The sequence below is a fragment of the Wolffia australiana genome, chromosome 13 (assembly GCF_029677425.1).
Source record: "Wolffia australiana isolate 7733 chromosome 13, ASM2967742v1".
NCBI lineage: Eukaryota > Viridiplantae > Streptophyta > Magnoliopsida > Alismatales > Araceae > Wolffia > Wolffia australiana.
In genome coordinates, this window is record NC_135847.1 from 12,190,115 (window position 1) to 12,202,850 (window position 12,736).

General features: G+C 39.3%; 1 protein-coding gene across 1 annotated transcript; it reads left to right on the forward strand.

The window, feature by feature from the left end:
* Window positions 1-224: 224 nt before the first annotated feature.
* LOC144711118 (Ribosomal L18p/L5e family protein) lies at window positions 225-755 on the forward strand. Its single transcript, XM_078585041.1, has one exon. The coding sequence runs from the start codon at window positions 265-267 to the stop codon at window positions 634-636; it is 372 nt and encodes a 123-aa protein (XP_078441167.1). The 5' UTR covers window positions 225-264; the 3' UTR covers window positions 637-755.
* Window positions 756-12,736: the final 11,981 nt, after the last annotated feature.

A 12,736-nucleotide genomic window follows, 5' to 3' on the forward strand; every position in this document is an offset into this window, starting at 1 on the left:
TGGATGTGAACGACGCATGCGGTGACGCGTGATGGGAATGTGACGGATTTTTTCGAAAACCTGGGACGTGTGACGGGATGGGGACGTGATGAAATTCCCTATTTAAAGCTGTCCAGAGGGGATGTGGACGACGCGTGCGGTGACGCGTGACAGGAATGTGACGGACTTTTTCAAAAACCTGGGACGTGTGACAGGAGGGGGACGTGCCGAAATTCCCTATATAAGACCGTCCAGAGGGGAAGTGGAGCTCGGTGGGGAGAATTCATGGCGGGAGCTCAGCATACTCTGAGAGTGGCGGTGAGCTGCAGGAAGATCGCGGCGGAGGTGATGGCGCCGGCGTCGGAGAGGATCGTGGCTATGGCGTCCTCGGCCGAGCACGAGTTCGCCATGGCGGCCAAGGCGAGGCTCAACGTTTTCCCCCGTTGCCGGACCTTCTGGGACTCGAAGGTGGCGTCTTGCGTGGGCGACAAGCTAGCTCTCCGCCTCCGCCGCGCCGGCATCTCCGAGCTCCAACTCCCCCCCGAAGAAGCCCTCTCATGGCCGCTCAATCACCGCCTTCCGGCCGCTGCCTTGTTCGATTCGTTGCGTCGCGCCGGGATCCTCGTCGATGGTGCCGATTCCGTCGATGAAGAGTGAATTGCATTTTTTGAATGGGTTAGATTCCTGATCATTTTCTTCCGTATTCTTTGATCTGTTGGGTTGTATAATCTGTCTAGAACTCCGTTTGCAAATATGAAGTCACGGTTGGTGCTCCAGTCCATCAAGAAGGGAAATTCCCGGATTTGATCTTCTTACGCGTGATGAAATTTCGCGATTTGAGTCTTGGAATTCATCAAGAAGCTAAATAGTTTTTTTAAAAAAAATTATCAAGAAGCAAAATAATTAATTGCTGTTGGTACAATCTGACGTTGAAGAATGAATTGCGTCGCTGAATGGGTTAGATTCCTGATCATTCTTTCCCGTATTCTTTGATCTGTTGGTTTGTATAACTGTGTAGAACTCCGTTTGAAAATATGAAATCACGATTGATGCTCCAATCATGAACAGTTTCAAGGGGCTGATCTTCTTACGCATGATGAACTTTCCGGATTTGAGTCCAGAAATTCATCAAGAAGCAAAATTGTTAATAGCTGTAATAACTGTTGGTACAATCTGACGTTGAAGAATGAATTGCATTGCTGAATGGGTTAGATTCCTGATCATTCTTTCCCGTATTCTTTGATCTGTTGGTTTGTATAATCTGTGTAGAACTCCGTTTGAAAATATGAAATCACGATTGATGCTCCAATCATGAACAGTTTCAAGGGGCTGATCTTCTTACGCATGATGAACTTTCGGGATTTGAGTCTAGAAATCCATCAAGAAGGGAAATCATTCTTAGATGTAATAACTGTTTGCACTTATGATGGAAGTTGTGTTGTGAATGTTTTTTTTCTTACATCAAATGGAGGAATAAACATTGAATGATCTTCCGTGTTTGAGCAGAAGACAGTAGAGCCGAATACATTCCTTGTTAAATTTGAAATTCTACTTCCAAATGGTAAAATTTAATTCATGAATCTTGTCCACCTCTTTGTACTCGCAGAAATTTCTGGGATCAACCAATTTTGACAGACAATTGCGTGTAAATGGAAGAAATTGGATTTAATCTTTGTTTTGAATTAGTTGAACTTCAAGGAAAGAAAGAAAATGAAAAATATTCTTCTATTATGATGAGCTACAAGACATTTGGTGGTTGATAGGCGCATTTTTTTTCTGTTAAATCTCATTAAGGTGAATTTTACAATAGCGTCTGATATGATGACACCTGTTGGGCAAATATCATGTATATTCGGTAATGTTATTCGTTTGTATAATATTGAGAAAACAAACACGAATGTGTAAATTCTTATGTTTAAAAAATGAAAATTTTAATGTAGTGATACATATATCATTGATATATATTATATTTAAGCTGAAAACATGAATGAAATAAAGTGGGAACCATATGTGATAATTCTTTCTTTTTTATTGTTGTTACATGATTTAATTTTTGCTCAACTTATTCTCAAATGTCCGATACAAAATGATGACTGTGTACAATGAATGTAGAGAAAATCCCTAAGGCAGATAAATGGATTCAGGGTATTAGAGATAATGTTGAGATTGTTTTGGGAAATTTCATTCAAACAACATTACAATGTTGGGATTTGCCATGATGTTGAAGGGTCATGTGATTTGATATGATATTATTAATATTCTGATATAATCTAAATAAGATCTTACTGTCAAACCTTTAAAAATGTTATAGACATTATTAATTGAAATGTTTTAAAATATCAACTTCAAGGGAGCATTAAATGTTTTACCAAAATCACTCGTACCGTTAGGTAAATCCTCATTTTTTAGAGAAGGGTTTTTTTAATTATCGAGAGGTAGTACTTCACGAGATGAAGGATTTCACAAATTAGTTATATATGATGTATTTTCAGGGTCATAATTCTTAAGGTTGAATAATTCTACTGGAAAACTTGTAAATCTATATTGAATGATGAATATTTATGCTACAGAACCTCCAATATTTATATTCAAACTATGATGAATCTATAAACGAGATTAGGGAATGGCATGTCCGGGACGTGACGGCCCGGACATGACGGGACGGATGACGATCCGTGGATTTTGGAAAAAACTGTCACTTTCATGTCACCGTCATGGTTTGCGGCATCCCCGTCACATCCCCGTCACCGGACGGCGTCACCGTCACGTGTGACGGAGAAACAACCATGCAGAGAAGAGAGAATTGGAGGGGCATATCTCCAATTATCTTTGGACGGCATCCTTTTGCGCGCGCGAATTAATGCAAGGACTTTTCTGCAAAATGCCAAGAAATCGAGTTAACGACACCACGTGGCAAAATCTCGGTGGTCGAAAAGCTTAAATAACTATTTATAAGCTTTTTGGGTCATATTTAAAAATCTGTCACGGCTGTCATCCGTAACGGCCGTCCTATCACGTCACTCGTCCGAGGGCCTCCGTCACCATCATGTCACCGTCACGCCCATTTCCTCATGTATCATCGTCACCATCATGGGCCCCTAATTTCATCACATCACTGTCACGTCATCCGTCACGTTGTCGTCACTGTGACGTGTGACGTGACGGATGACGGTTGCCGTTCCCTAAACGAGATAATTAAATATTTTCACATAATTCAGTGTGATGAAATTAAAATTAATAAACCAATGAATATTTTTGTGATAAATACAAATAAATAGATATTCATGAATTATATAAATTGTTTCCTCAAATGGTAAGTGTATTTTAACAACCTCCTTGCCTTCCCATACATATTTTCGACTATTTGATATTATAAATGGAAAAACATACATTACTATTGATTAATTAACTACTAATTAATATGAATACATTTATTAGCTCTTTCCATGACTCAGATGAGGCGCAAGCTGATAACACCAAATAGATTGTCATAATTATGTTTGATTTTTCCTTATTTAATTATTTATATTTCTTTATACATACATATTTTAGATTATTTGAGATTATAAATGGAAACATATAAATTACTATTGACTGCAAATTTATCGAATTGTTGGTTTTTGAGACTAACACGACACAATCTCTTGAACCTACTTTATTATTCTTACTCTCGTCTTGGAGTTTTATTAAATTCAGGAGTTGGGTAAATTAAAATATGTTACAGGTGGGAGATAATGAGAAGCCTAAGCCATGACCTGGATCAGAATATGAGGCCCAATATTTGAGGAGAAAAGGCCCAACTTAACCCACTTTGGAGACAATGTATAAAGGATGTATGATTTGTTGAACTAACTCCATATTTTCAAATTTTGAAGTTGCCTCCCCATTTGTGGATAAAATAAAACGTGGATAAACACTGAATTTCAAGATACAACTGCCTTTCAAATCCGAGGAATCAGATCCAAGTGCTGAGAACATTTTGCCTCCTCTATTTAAACTTCTCTTCCCTCCTCTTTGTATCCCATCCTTGAATTCTGTCCCAATACATTGTTGGTAGCCTTAGTGCACCAGATTTATTGGTTCCTATCTTTCTTCAGGGTTTCATATGGAGATCGTAGTGATTCAAGTCTGTTGATCTGGAGAAGAAGATGATGAAATGACACCAAATTCAACCCAACCGGTGTGACAAAAAAGGTTTGTGCGTTCCTTTTACTTCTTCAATTTTTTCTCCGGTATTTTTACTAGGTTATCCCGCAGGAAGATATCCTAGATCCAGACATTCAAATACATCAAATGATACAAAAGTTACATCATTTGTTGTTCAACCCAAAGTGCAGCCGAATTTCACAGGTCGCCACATGCCACCGCACCTAACAGGCGCCCTCTTTCATGTGAGCCCCCACTATTGCTGCTAGTGATGCATGGGTTAAGGTAAATTATATTTATAATTCAACTTTTGCCCTAAAAATTCTCATAAAATTCCTAGAAATCTGATAAATCCTATAAATATAAAATAGGTATTTATGTTATTTCTTAAAAGTAGTTTAAGGAGTTTTATTTTTTTATCAAAATTATTTCATAGAAAACACTTCTAAAAAGCTATAAATATACATTTTTAACTAATAAAATTATTTTTTCAATTCATGCTCTGTGGATTCTACCCTCACTCACTTGGTGCTTAGTTAGGAAATTATCATAAAATTTTGTTGCATAAATCAAGACCTAAAGTAAAATTTTAACCCTGATTTATATTTTAACACAAGAAACATGGGATTTTATCTTGTTTGGTTGGGGAGGAATTTATTAGACCAAATGATATGCCATGTCACATCCAATGAATAAAAAAGACATCATGCAAAGAAACAAAGGGTCCAGACCCACAGTAATGTTTAATCATGAAAGATATTCGTAATATTTATTAATAGCCCAATTGATAGGCTGAGTTTCCAACCTGTAGGAGGGCAAGCTAATCCTAGTGCTCTAGAAGATATATACTATTTTAAATCAACTCTTTCATGGATCTTTTACCACCATCGGTTATTGCAAATATATAATCCTTCAAAAGTTAATTTAAGACTCTCAACTGACTTGGGGTATGGTTGACCGTCATTCTAGGTGGTACTAATGCACCGAAATCATTGGAGATATTAGTTAGTACTAATATCTCTAATACCCTGACCAGTGATTTAATATCTCTTCTTCCTCAAGGCAATCTCCTCCTATACCATGGGGGGATGATCCCATCTCTACCGCTCAATCATCTATACTTCTTGTTGTATGTGATATAAGAATGATTTGAATCTTGTAATTAGGAACTTATAATCCATTTTCAAATTATATTTACATACACAATATGTCTTTAGTGTCTCTAGTCAAAGGACCACTTATACGACAGTGCCATGAGTCAACTTCATTATTATTTAGGCATAGTACCAGTTGAAGCTTCATACATGCCACTTTAGCAAATGGGTTCCCTAAAGAGCAACCATTGTATGCCCTTAGTTTCTCTACACTAATGGCCACAAGGTAAGCCATACTTATCGTATGACTATGATTAAATAGTGTTATTCTTTCCTGATAGCTTGATGTATCCCTTGAGTATTCATTGAATACAAACATATAGATGCATAATAAAAGACTTGTGATTATTATATTATAATCTCATCATTCACTAGGTCATTGTATGTATTAAAGGACTTTATTATAAACATCACATGAGGATAATAATAATGGGCGAATACTGTTTTGAATGGTCTTAAACATGACATGGAAGTGTGATTGGCTTTATGACCCTATAATATTAAGGAACACCTAAGTCTCAATGGTGAAATCTTGCATGGGGGAGGGAACTGGCCATTTTCCTTTTTTCTGTGGTATTCTCTGGAGATTCGAATCATCCAGTAAAGATCTCATCAATAGTGTCAAACTATTCCCTCTCTCTATCTAATTGCAATAAAGGAAAGAGACTCATTTTGAGAGTTTCTTGGGGAAATTCCACAAAAATGTATGCACCAAAATTTTTTGTACTCCTCCAAAAACCCATATGACTTCTTGATTGAAACTGATGTAAGAAGAGGGAAGTTGTTTAACCATGATTGGATTTATTCTGAACTGACCTTTTCTCTTATCAATGTCAATATCCTGGCGCAGGCTTTATTCCTTGTACAATTCTCCTTGGATTCTGTTCATCTTGAAAATCAATTTCTTTACCCATTCCTTCTTCCTCAGAAATATGATTTTCTCCTTCTTGCGTTTAAGAATTCTCTTGAAGCTTGAATGTTTCGTGGTTGATACAAGGGGCTCTTATAGAGGATTCAAATCTTCTGCATTGTTCATACAAGGCACAAGTCATCTCAAGTTAGCTAAATACAAAATAGGAGAATGAAAGAAAGAAATAAGAACCTAAAATATGAATGGGCGGAGATCTTTTTATGTCATTAAAAGTCAGGTCAATGGACACATTTATTGAGCAACAACACAATTGATAAGCACATTTCTCTGTGAAAACTGTCATTACGTATGAAATACATTTTATAGTTCATCTTAATCACTTGACATTGAGTCTCTCAGTTAGGCTCAATCCATAAAAAAATTAGGCTTAATCCATAAAAAATTAATCGATCTTAAAGTGAAGTTCAGTGAAATATGGACAAATGAGGGAGAGATAAAATTGAAATAGATGAGAGACTTAAAGATAATATCATAATGGTCAAGAATTCTTGGATTTTCTTTCCATGATCAAGGCAGTCTAGATCAAGGTTGGAAAAATATAATCATGTGTGATGGAAAAGGCTATAATTAATATTCTAATGAAAATATAAAATATTGTTTCCTTAAATTTGTTATGACGCGTGTTAACGTGTCAATAACAAATATTAAGGAATTTGTTTACATGGCATTTAATGACATGCCACCACATCACAGGATGATTCCTATCCTCATTAGCTTTTTCTAACGAGAATGACACACAGCAACATGTCATGTAATAAAAGGAAGAAGCATTTTTTATCTTTCCCCTCTGTGTATTGCATGATGGAAATATATGTAATCGGCAAGCCAATCACACATTCCATATCTTGTTCCATGTTCATTAATAGAACATATTCAATATAGTGCATGTGTGATATGTATAATGAAGTCCATGAATACATAATCTGACTTAGTGAATTATGGTGAGATCACTAGTCTTTGAACACGTGTTCTAAATATTCATATTCGAAGGATATGCGATAAGAACATCAAAGTATCTGGATAGAATAGGACTATCTAGCCTCGCTCATATGACGATTATAGCCATTTCTGTAGCCATTCGTGTGGAGACACTAAGGATAGATAGTGGGTGCTCTTTAGTAAAAAGATCTTGCCGAATTGATTTGTATGAATCCATGGATGGTTGTGTAACTGGTCCTTTGACCTGAGACACCAAAGACGTCTTGTGAACGGACTGTTGTACTTGAAAATGACCTACGAGTGAGTCATCATGATAACCAATGATGAATTGGTTCCATGAGTGAGTTGATACACACTCCTTTGTATCTTCTAGAGCATGAGGTGTAGCTTGGCACCCTACGTGTTGGAGACTCAACCTATCTATGGGGTTAAATCGACCTGACTTTAATTAATATATATATAATGATATAGATTTGGAAGGCCAATAAAGGTTATTGGGCTATTGAAGTTATTAACTAAACTGAAACATGGGTCTAGAGGGTCACATGTAAATGGTCTTTGGACATTGGAAGATATACTTAAGTTTGGGGGGTTTTTTAAAAAAATACCGACTTAGTATAAATAGGGGAAGGCCCTGAACGAAATTCACCCAGGTCAGAATTGTCTAGGGGCCTTCCCTATCTTCTCCCTTCTCCCCCACACCTCCTCTCCACTCCCAATGAGATCAGGATGACGTCACGACGACAATGAAGCATGAACGGAGTTCATACAGGTGAAGGAGGAGATTTGACATGTCGAATATTGTGTGGATACGTCTAGAGGCTTCACACTTGAGCAGCTCGACTCATCTCACTTCAAGATCCAAGAAATCACGGAGGTGATCTGTGCACAGGTTCTTTGTTTAATGATTTTAAGTGATGTTGTTATGATTGCGTTATGAGTCTTCCACTGGATGGAATCCTAGTGTTCATCTAGATCAAGGCCTCTAGAACCCAACATGACATGTGGATCTCTTGGAGTTGCCTTTTGTGGAAGGCGAGGATAGTTCAAGACTTTAAAATTCTAAGAAAAAATGAAGAAGCTAAAAATTCTCTAAGGGGGAGGAAGAAAAATAGACTACTAGGATTTATCCTACTCTAGAGCTTGATATATGATGATTAAGAAAGCAAATTCAGCTTATTTTTAAGGGTTGCTTAGTCATTGCTCCCTATTTCCATCCATGTCCTCATATATATACATTGAGGCATGTATGTTTGTAATAATCATCCTTAAACTTTATTCCTACATTTTTTGGATGATTGAGAGAGAGAGAGAGAGAGTTTCTGAGATTCATCAAGTTTGGTCTTGGTGCCTTGGGTGCGTGAACAGAGGGGGAGCTTACTTGCAAATAGATAAGGTTGTGCGGTGCGGTGCAAATTTGTGCGGAAATTTGCACCGCACGTCGTACAAATTCGCACATCGCCTCCATCTTGATGGAAATAAATGTGGCTGGCAAGCCAATCACACATTCCCCATCTCGTTCCATGTTCATTATTAGAACATATTCATTATAGTACACTTGTGATGCGTATAATGAAGTCCATGAATACATGATCGGACTTAGTGAATTATGATGAGATCGTAATACGGAGATCACTAGTCTTTAAGCATGTGTGCTAAACATTCCTATTTGAAGGATACATGAGAAGGACATCGAAGTATCGGGATAGAATAACACTATCTAGCCTCACTCATATCATGAGTATGGCCGATCCCGTAGCCATTAGTGGGTGCTCTTTAGTGGAAAGAGTTCACTGAATTGATCCGTACGAATCCCTGAATGGTATTATACCGAACTGTCAATCAGGTTGATTCACGTCACGGTTGTGTAAGTGGTCCTTAGACCTGAGACACCAAAGACGTCTTGTAGACGGACGGTTGTACTTTGGCTATGGCCAACGAGTCTCTAATCATGGGATTCCAAATGGTCTTAGTTCGGGTGCATCAGGAAGTACACGAAGGCGATTGAGTGGTCAAGGTGGGATTGTCCACCCTCGGTATAAGAGGTGACAGCTCAAGGAAGATGATGCAATGAAATCCTTGGCCAAGGCAGTGAAATATCGGAGAAGAGTTCTCCGATGACTTCTAAATGCATCGGTACTAACTCGGATGATCGATTAGGGTTAGAAAGTTGACCATACCCTAAGTCGTCCAAGGAGCGTCAAGTGGATGGGGGATTATACATACACGGTAACCGATGATGAACAGATTTCATGAGTGAGTCGATATATACTCCTTTGTATCTTCTAGCACACGAGGTGTAGCTTGGCACCCCACATGTCGGAGTCTCGACCTATCAATTGGGTTAAATCGATCCGACATTGATTAATCTATATGATGATATAGTTAATTAATTTTAAAGGCCAATAAATGTTATTGGGTCGTTGGAGTCGTTAACTATACTGATACAGGGGCCTAGAGGGTCACACGCAAATTGTCTTTTGGACGTTGTAAGATATACTTAAGTTTTGGGGGTTTTTATGAAAAATACCCACTTAGTATAAATAGGGGAAGGCCTTGAACAAAATTCACCCAGGCCAGAATTGTTCAGGGACCTTTCCCCTTCTTCTCTACTCTCCCCACACCCCCTCTCCATCCCTGATGTGATCGGGACGATGTAACGACGTCGACGAAGAAAGAACGGGGCTCGTCAATGAGAAGGAAGAGATCTGACGCTCCGAGGACTGCGTGGATACGTCTAGAGGCTGCTCACTTGAGCAGCTCGACTCGTCTCGCTCCAGGATTGAAGAAATCACGAATGAGATTTGTGCAAAGGTACATTGTTTCAATGTTTTTTGTCGATGATGTTCGATTCGCAAAAGTCTTCCGCTGCACATCATTTTTTTCTGTTCATCCAGATCTAGGCCTCTAGAACCCAACACGTCTCCCAGAACCTCGCCACCGCCACTGCCCCCCGGCCGTGTGCCGCCATCACCGCCACCGCGCTCATCCACGCCACCAGATTCCTCTCCCACATCCCCTCGAAGACCACCTATGCCGCTGCCACGTCGCCGCACTTGCCCTACATCTTGATCAGCGCCGTGCCGCACCAGCGTAGCCCTGGAGCCACCAGCCCTACGCCAGCGCGTCGAGCTGCGCACAGGCCGATAGCGCGCAGACCAGGGCGGCGCCTCCCTCGCGCGCTGCATCCCCGAGAACCGAGCCAATGCCTCTGCCGGCCAGCCCGACTGCGCCAGCCCCGACAAGACCGTCGTCCACATCACCGCATTCCTCTCCAGCATTTCCTTGAACAGTGCTTGCGCCGCCGCTGCCCCGCTGCCCCGGAAGAGTGCGGTCAGCAATACACTGAGAGGGAGAGAGGAAGACGAGCAGGAAAGCAAGATCTTGGAGTTACAGAGTCAACGATTGTCGACCGAGACTCCAAGAGCAAGTGAGAGAGGAGAAGGGGGGAGCCTTCATAAAAATCACACATTCGCACCGATTCACACCGCACAAAGGTCTGTGCGGTGCACGGTGCGATGTGAAAATATGTTGTGCAGTGGGGAGTCTGAAATTTAGAACCTCCCTACTTGCAAACACAAATTTTCATGTTCATGGCAGAATGTAAGGATCTACAATAAGCATCCTCGCCTTACATTGGTTATTTTGAGCCTCAACGGTAGCATAGATCCATTACATTGTATCTTTCTACCATCACATTATGTCTTCATACTATTCAACGCGTCCTACATCTTTCACGTCATTGTATCTTCATCATCTGACCGTCATTCCATTCACCTGAATCATTTTTTTATCACATATTTACCATCTACTTTCTTTATTATCCTGTTATCATCACTCCGTTCTTGCTCTGAGTCATTATTCTAATATTGTCATTATTATTATCTACTATAATTACCTTAATCTTGTTAATAATTATTACTTTCTCATTATATTTTTCTCGTTTTGATCCCATATTTTTTTTCTAGTTTCCCGCTTATCTCACCAACCGCTCTGTAAAGTATATAAAAAAGTTAATCACCATTCCATGTGGAAACGGTCCGTACTCATCATTAAATTTGATTTAATAAGTAAGTAAAGGTTTATGTTTTTATTGATTAAACTCAAAAGTACCAAGGATAAGCTGAAACCCTAATTAGAGATCAAGAGATAGAGACAAAGAAAGACCAACATAGTAAAAAGAGAGACCAATAGAGAGAGAAATAAAGAGAGGGAAAGAAATAGAGATTAAGAGGGCGAGAGACAGAGAGAGGAAATAAAGAGAGGGAAAGAAAGAGAGACTGAGAGGGAGAGAGACAGAGAGAGAGAGAAATAAAGAGAGGGAAAGAAAGAGAGACTGAGAGGGAGAGAGACAGAGAGAGAGAGAGAGAAATAAAGAGAGGGAAAGAAAGAGAGACTGAGAGGGAGAGAGACAGAGAGAGAGAGAAATAAAGAGAAGGAAAGAAAGAGAGACGGAGAGGGAGAGAGACCGAGAGGGAGAGAAAGACTGAGAAAGATTGAAAGAGAGACACCTAGAGAGAGACCAAGAAAGAGAACCAGAGAGATAAAACAAGAGACACTAAGAAAGAGAGTCAGAGAGAGACAAAATAGACCGAAAGAGATAGAGTTTGAGAGCCATCGGCAGACAGTGGCAGACAGTGACATAAAGCCCTGTGTGATGGGGGTGTTGTATGGTGACAAGAGGAAGACGGGATGTGAGGGCCCATGATAGGTGACACAACTGTTATGAATTTTATCAAAAGCCAAGGATATGTGATGGGATGGATTTTCTCAACTGGTAGGCATAGTTTCATCTATCAAGGAACATAATATGTCCCTTCAAATCCTACACGTCCTCTCGTGGATGAGCCATTCCCTAAGGAGTTGTGCAGTTACATTTTGACAATGACCTAAAAGCCACTAATAATGGGATTCCAAAAATTCTCAGCTCATATCATCCACCCTTGGAATAAATTGAGAAAGAATCCAAGAAGAAGTTGCAATGCACTACATCACCAAACCTTAACTAGTAACTGATTTTAAGGGTTGGCATGGCATTTAACTATGCCCTAAGTCAGTGTAAGAGTGTGGTGTGGATAATGGATTATGAGTATGTCCTAATTGAGTGGATAATGGTTTTCTTAGTCTTTTTAATTTATACTTAACAAGCAACATTTATATTACTCCATTATTGTAGATTCATCTGAATCTTGACTCAGTTCTGTTTAAAATCAGTTATTACCAGCTCCCTCTTGTAAAAGCTCTAAAAATTGCTGCTCAAAAGATCTGGCAACTTTACAGATTTTTGTTGAGAACTGAAAAGAAAATGGGTCTTGGAAAGCACCAAAAAGTATGAAAAGCCGGAAGACTTTATCTGCAGCTGTACCCATTGAGGATCTCCTATTCCGAAGGGTAACAGGGTCAGCTGTTAGGTCCAAAGTTGTATGCCACAGCTATCGTGTGCCGAGATTCAGGCTTATTCAAAAGCTTGCACAAAAAAAGGAATACAGGATGTATCAAACCGCATAAAAAATCCGCAAAATTCTGGGGCATATATATGAACAAGGAAGAACTGACAAAAAATGGAATGCATGATATATCGATCCAC